Genomic DNA, 6,124 nt, shown 5'->3' with positions numbered 1-6,124 from the left:
TCCCAAGAGGCTCGTTTTCGCGGAGGACTGCACCTTGAAGCCAGCCAGCAGTTTTCTAATATGGCGAGTTTTATATGGCTTTTTTGGTTGCAGTCGCTGTTCTTCCGTGTTTCTGTGCACACCCGATCCGCCAGCGATTAGCGTGGACAACTGGATGTACGAGGGATTTTCTGGATGGCTGCAGTCATGTTTGTGGCTTTGGTTTTCGGGGTACTGGGCGATGGTTGGGTTCACAAGCAGAGAGGCCGCTTTTGACGGAGTGGAGCTGGAGACTGGCTTCACTTCTTGTCTCCGCACATCTGACTCAGTCCAGTTCAGAGTGATTGATTTTGTTGAACCGTGACCCAAGCTTGGTCTACGGATCTGGACCCATGGAATAGCAGGCATGGAATAGCAGTGTGCTTTAATGACAGTAGTCCAGTTCAGAGGCTGTGATTTTGTTGAACCGTGACCCAAGCTTGGTCTACGGATCTGGACCCATGGAATAGCAGGCATGGAATAGCAGTGTGCTTCGGGTAATGACAGTGAGACACCGTCGATCGAAATAGGGTCCCAATTTCAGGGACCTTAATCAGGTGAGAACACACCTGGAGGTGGGTCAGTATCTTGTAGACCCCCTTGAGCTGTCGTGGCAGACAGCGAACTGCCTATTTAGCCTTTCCCATATTAAGCACATCCAGCTCCGCAGCACCGGGGCCATATCTCGCACCTCCCAAGGAAATCACAGTCCGTCGTTCCCCCTGTCGCACGAGCGCCTCCGGCAGTCTCGTTATCAGCACGTCCAGCGTTTGGTTCACCACGAACAACCGGGGTAGAAAAGAGGCTCATCTGTTTTCTATCATTCACGAGGTCGCGTACCCTGGCCAAGTTCATTCTCAGTCATGGGATTCGACCGGTCATGCAACGTTCCAAGAAGGCATTCGGGGTGCTTAAGTGTTCCGTCGTGTGAGATCCAATCGAAGGTCAAACGCCGATGACATTGATTCAGGCCGTCAGGCTTGCACAGCGGTTCTTCCCAGCCATCAGGGAATCGCGTCCGTCTGGTTTCCGCGGTACACCGTCATTGGTCGGAAAGATCTTCTGGGTGAGGGTGGAGAAAAGAGACAAGGCACGCGCAGTATCTGTTCACAAAAAACATGTGTATACTACCAACCAAAAAGAGCTAAAAACAAAACGAGATTCAGGCCCAAGAGGGGTCCTACAGGACCAGCTAAGTTCCTCGCATGTAGACATCATAGCAGGCTAAGGAGCCCCGAGTCACAAGCAGGCAGAGAAACGACAATTCATCCGTGGTACGGCCCAAGGATCTCAGACCTTTACCGGAGCGCTCACACAGCAGCTCCTTATCCGCAAACACCACCGGGAGATGCCTGACGTCCCCGAGAGATCGTCCGAAGAGATTCGACTGTATATAGGTCTCTACCTCCCTCAAACCATACTTCGTCGTCTTGAGAGTCCAGCTCTCGGCCAACCGTTGACCTCGAACCACAGTCACATCAAGAACGACTAAGTCCCGTTTGCAGAAATTTCCACCTACCGGAATAATCGGCTCGGTCATGACTTCATAACCTCTTCGGGACAATCGCCCAGCTAGGTTTTGCACCATCCGGTTGTGTCTGGCACATCGGGCGGCGTGTGTAACCTGACATCTCTGCAAGATGTGGTTAAGGGTTCCATCTGCGCCACAACGCCCCCGACACAGCAAGTCGTCACTGGCCACCGATCGACCCCTCGCATTTCTTATCTTGGAGCACAGGACACCCGCACGGAGTTGAATACCCCGTATGAAAAGCCGTGGCAGGACAGTCCCTGGGTTCGCCAGCCAGTCAAAACTTGCACGGTCAGCAGAGTCTATGACTAGCTCTCTCCCGTCCGCAGTTGATTTCAAGTCTGCTCGCCAAGCCTTTGACGCCTCGTCTGCCGAACTTGCCAGTGTCTCTTTAGCACGCACAGGAATATACGCAAATTTTTGGTCTGAAACCACATTCTTAGCCTTGAGAAGGCTACGTACCACCGGGTCAGGAGAGCTTGCAATAAGCTTAAACTTCTTTCTTTGAAGGAGCGGGATTGTTGTCGCGAATGACGTTAGTCTGAGCCCGCCATCTCTAACTTTCGAATAAATGAAACCCAAGAGGGTGCCCTTGGGCAACCGCAGGCATGCTCTCACCGCGTGGCGGGCCGCCAAGTCCAACGCTTTCAGGGTGTTCCTGTGCACACTGCCGAGAACCAGTTCGTACTGCAGGCGCGGGGTCGCAAACTCTTTGAGTATCACTGGCTCCTGGTAGGGCTACAGCGGTGCCTCGGATATATTAACTTGCATTTCCTGAAAAGTCTTCCAGCGTTCATTCTCAATCTACCTTTCCAGTTGAACCGCAGACCGAGATATTTCACTGCGTCCGTGAGTCCCAGACACTTAACTTCCTCAGATCCAACCTGGAGTGACCCAGGCACAATAGCTAGCGTTTTATGCTTTCCCGACTTCTCCACATTCATAGCTGCGCCTTTAGCGCCATTCAAGTCCATACCTGCAGCTGTTAGGGCTGAAGCTAACCCTTTCAATTTCTCCTCCAGCCTGGAACTCCAGGAAAGCTAAGTCGTCGGCGTACGCCAGCGCCTTAATTCTTGTGCCTTCCAAGTTGTAGCCGAACTCTGGACGGCATTGTTTCACCACCTCATCCATTGCCATCATAAACAGCAGGGGAGATAGGGGATCACCCTGCCGTACGCCACGCTTGGGCTTTACATCCTCGCCGTTCAGGTTGACGACACCATCGGAGTATAAGCGTCTCAGATATTGCGCAGGGGGCATAGGAGCACCGTGTGCCTGGGCCACCCGTAGGATTGTATCCTGAGAAACCATATCAGAAGCTTTGGAGATATCCAAAAAGACAGCCGCTATCGGCCGAACCCATGTACCGAGTGCAATATGGCGTTCAGCAGACTTGAGGCTTCAAGACATCCGTCGCGCTCTTGAAAAACGAATTGGATATTCTCTGGTTTTGCCACCCTCCGCCAACGACGGAAGAGCAGCTTATGCAGCAACCTCAGGACTACCGAAGAAATAGCAATTGGTCGGTAGTCTCCCGGGGACGCTGGAGACACTGTTTTAGGAATCAGTGAGATCCTAGCCCTCGAGAGGGTTCTGGGTGGAATCTCAGTTACCAAAAATGAATTCAACGACTGGGCTAGAATGCATGGTTTCCACGTGAGCAGTTCTCGGGCATCCTCTTTATCCATCCCAGGTGAAGGCCACACCGACTCCTTCAATGCCCCAGTTACCTCGGCACTGGATATTGGGCTCAGTATGCTCCATTCCTGGATGGTGGTTGGCACCGGTCGCGCGTCATGCTGAGCTTCAGCTCCAAGGAACCATTTCCAATATTCCATCATATCTTGGGGCTTGGCCTCGGCACATTTCCAGAGTTCCTTCCACTGTCCATCAAGAACACGCTTTGCCGCCTTCTTCTGCTTACGTTTGAACAGGCTTTGTAGTCAGGCATAATTCGCTCCACGTTGTTCCTTCTGAGATTTTGGAACTCCCTCCCGCACTGCTCCATTTTGGAGAGTCCAGACATCAGGAAACATCCGTTCGACCACACGGGTCAGGCGCGCCCTGGTCTGAACCACATTCAACGTACCAGAGAGCGTCCCTTCCGCGATAACGCCGTGCGCTTGGTCTTCCGGCTGCCTCTCGGCTTGCCGCGCACCATCCGCGATGCACACCAGCAGGGAATTTCGCCAGTTAGCAAAGTCAGAGTTCTCTGCAGATCGGCCGTCCACCACTCCCTCATCATCCGTAGTGCATTCACACTCCGGAATCTTCGGAAGCAGTTTAAGTCGTCGCTCCGCACCAGTTTTATACTTTGATACACCAAACCACTGCATCTTAATCAGACGCTTTTAACAGCCTCTGCTGACCGGCTAGCAAACTTCACTGCCAGTGCAGCATACAACTCGGATTTCCTCGGGATTGAGCTGGCCATTTCATCAGCCAACTGCACATGTTTCAACGACTCGAAATCATTTCATTCACCTTTCCTGCGAGGAAGCATTTTCAGTCCCTCATCATTCATAATCATAGTTACTCCCGCCGTTTACCCGCGCTTCATTGAATTTCTTCACATTGACATTCAGAGCACTGGGCAGAAATCACATTGCGTCAAAACCGGTCAGCGGACATCGCAATGCTTGGTTTTAATTAGACAGTCGGATTCCCCTGGTCCGTGCCAGTTCTGAGCTAGCCGTTGAGCGCCAAACGAAGGAAGCAAAGCCGTCGACACGCACACAGTTGCCCGTGCACGCTGCCAGCAAAGCAGCACTACAGCTGAAATCGCCCACGATCGGCCTGGTCAGAGTCCAGTAATCCCATCAACCACATCCACCGAGGCGGACGCAGCAACAGAAAAACCAGCCTCCAACTGGACCAACACGTATCTGACTCCAGCCCATTTGACTCGGCCCTCAGAGCCAATCCTTTTCCCGAAGTTACGGATCCAGTTTGCCGACTTCCCTTACCTACATTGTTCAATTGCCAGAGGCTGTTCACCTTGGAGACCTGATGCGGATATGGGTACGGCCTGCCACGAAAATTATATTGCCTCGCTCGGATTTTCAAGGGCCGACAAGAGCGTTCCGGACACCACAAGAAATGTGGTGCTTTACGGAGGCTAGTCCCCTATCTCCGGACAACCCGATTCCAGGGGATGATGCACTCCTAATAAAGAAAAGAGAACTCTTCCCAGAACTCTTGCCGACGTCTCCGAGGTCGGTTGCGTTACCGCGCCAGATGCAAACCGGTGCGAGACCAGAATGCACCAATCTCCGTGGGCAGGGTCGGGAATATTAACCCGATTCCCTTTCGCTACAGGGGGCTGCCTTGCAACAGTACATCAGCAGCAATCCTGACAATGTCAGGCACCCCGTCTCCGTTCCGAGTTAACGGATCACTTAGGACCGCCTGACCCATGGCCAACTGCTGTTCCCATGGAACCCTTCTCCACCTCGGCCTTCAAGGTTCTCACTTGAATATTTGCTACTACCACCAAGATCTGCACCCGTGGCGGCTCCACTCAGGCTCACGCCCGAAGCTTCCTGCTCACCACGGCGACCCTCCTACTCGTCACCACAATTCCGTGCCTGAGTCGTGTGACTTGCCCTCACACCACACATTACCGACTCAGCTTGCAGTGACGGTCCGGTATAGGTCCGACGCTCCAGCGCCATCCATTTTCAGGGCTGGTTGATTCGGCAGGTGAGTTGTTACACACTCCTTAGCGGGTTCCGACTTCCATGGCCACCGTCCTGCTGTCTAGACCAACCAACACCTTTTGTGGTATCTGATGAGCGTCGCGTTAGGCACCTTAACCGAACGTTTGGTTCATCCCACAGCGCCAGTTCTGCTTACCAAAAATGGCCCACTTGGCATTCACATTCAACGCCTGACTCCGTTTGGGCGAGTCAGGCTTCTCACCCATTCAAAGTTTGAGAATAGGTTGAGGACGTTTCGCCCCCAAGGCCTCTAATCATTCGCTTTACCGGATAAAACTGTTTATATCTCTGAACACCAGCTATCCTGAGGGAAACTTCGAAGGGAACCAGCTACTAGATGGTTCGATTAGTCTTTCGCCCCTATACTCACGCATGGACACCCAAGTACTCCACTCAGCACACGTCAGACCGCTACCTAAATATGCGAACCAGATTGTCTACTCAAGACACACGGAAGACTTCAACCTCATTGAGTGGGGCCAATGGGTTGGTACACAAGTTGTTTCCAGCCTCCGAATCATGGATTCGGAAACGCGTCTGGCGATGCTTGACCTCCAGTGGTGTAAAGTCGCCCCCAAGCTTGATTTATTCTTAATTAGGCCCCGATGGAAAAGGCGGGGCAAACGGGCTTTCTACCGCTGACCCAGCAAACAGAGTAGAAATGTCGTGAGAAAATTTCCGAATTCAGAGCGCACCTTTCCAATAAGGAAATTCACATTGCCATTCGTGGAATAATCTTCCTAAGACGGTTGTTCAAGCTCAGTCTATAATCCAGTTTAAAGCGTATTCAGGCACTCATTTATGCGTGCACAGACGGGTACAAGAATGCTGCTCCGCGTCGAAAAATTGAGGTGCA

At 52.3% G+C, this 6,124-nt stretch overlaps 3 protein-coding genes across 3 annotated transcripts; all 3 read right to left on the bottom strand.

The window, feature by feature from the left end:
- Positions 1-1,210: 1,210 nt before the first annotated feature.
- On the bottom strand, positions 1,211-2,860 carry T265_10852 (hypothetical protein; the record flags this gene model as incomplete). The annotated part of the gene is made up of 3 exons (XM_009177337.1): positions 1,211-2,271; positions 2,358-2,572; positions 2,607-2,860. The coding sequence occupies 3 exons, from the start codon at positions 2,858-2,860 to the stop codon at positions 1,211-1,213; spliced, it is 1,530 nt and encodes a 509-aa protein (XP_009175601.1).
- Positions 2,861-2,895: 35 nt separating this feature from the next.
- T265_10851 (hypothetical protein) lies at positions 2,896-3,390 on the bottom strand (the record flags this gene model as incomplete). The annotated part of the gene is made up of 1 exon (XM_009177336.1): positions 2,896-3,390. The coding sequence occupies one exon, from the start codon at positions 3,388-3,390 to the stop codon at positions 2,896-2,898; it is 495 nt and encodes a 164-aa protein (XP_009175600.1).
- A 102-nt stretch (positions 3,391-3,492) lies between these two features.
- T265_10850 (hypothetical protein) lies at positions 3,493-3,885 on the bottom strand (the record flags this gene model as incomplete). Its single annotated transcript, XM_009177335.1, has 1 exon — positions 3,493-3,885. The coding sequence occupies one exon, from the start codon at positions 3,883-3,885 to the stop codon at positions 3,493-3,495; it is 393 nt and encodes a 130-aa protein (XP_009175599.1).
- Positions 3,886-6,124: the final 2,239 nt, after the last annotated feature.

The sequence above is a fragment of the Opisthorchis viverrini genome (genome assembly GCF_000715545.1).
Source record: "Opisthorchis viverrini unplaced genomic scaffold scaffold181, whole genome shotgun sequence".
In the NCBI taxonomy this organism is placed as follows: domain Eukaryota; kingdom Metazoa; phylum Platyhelminthes; class Trematoda; order Opisthorchiida; family Opisthorchiidae; genus Opisthorchis; species Opisthorchis viverrini.
The sequence above is the reverse complement of the archived record's forward strand: the minus strand, read 5'-3'. Positions and strand labels throughout refer to the sequence as shown.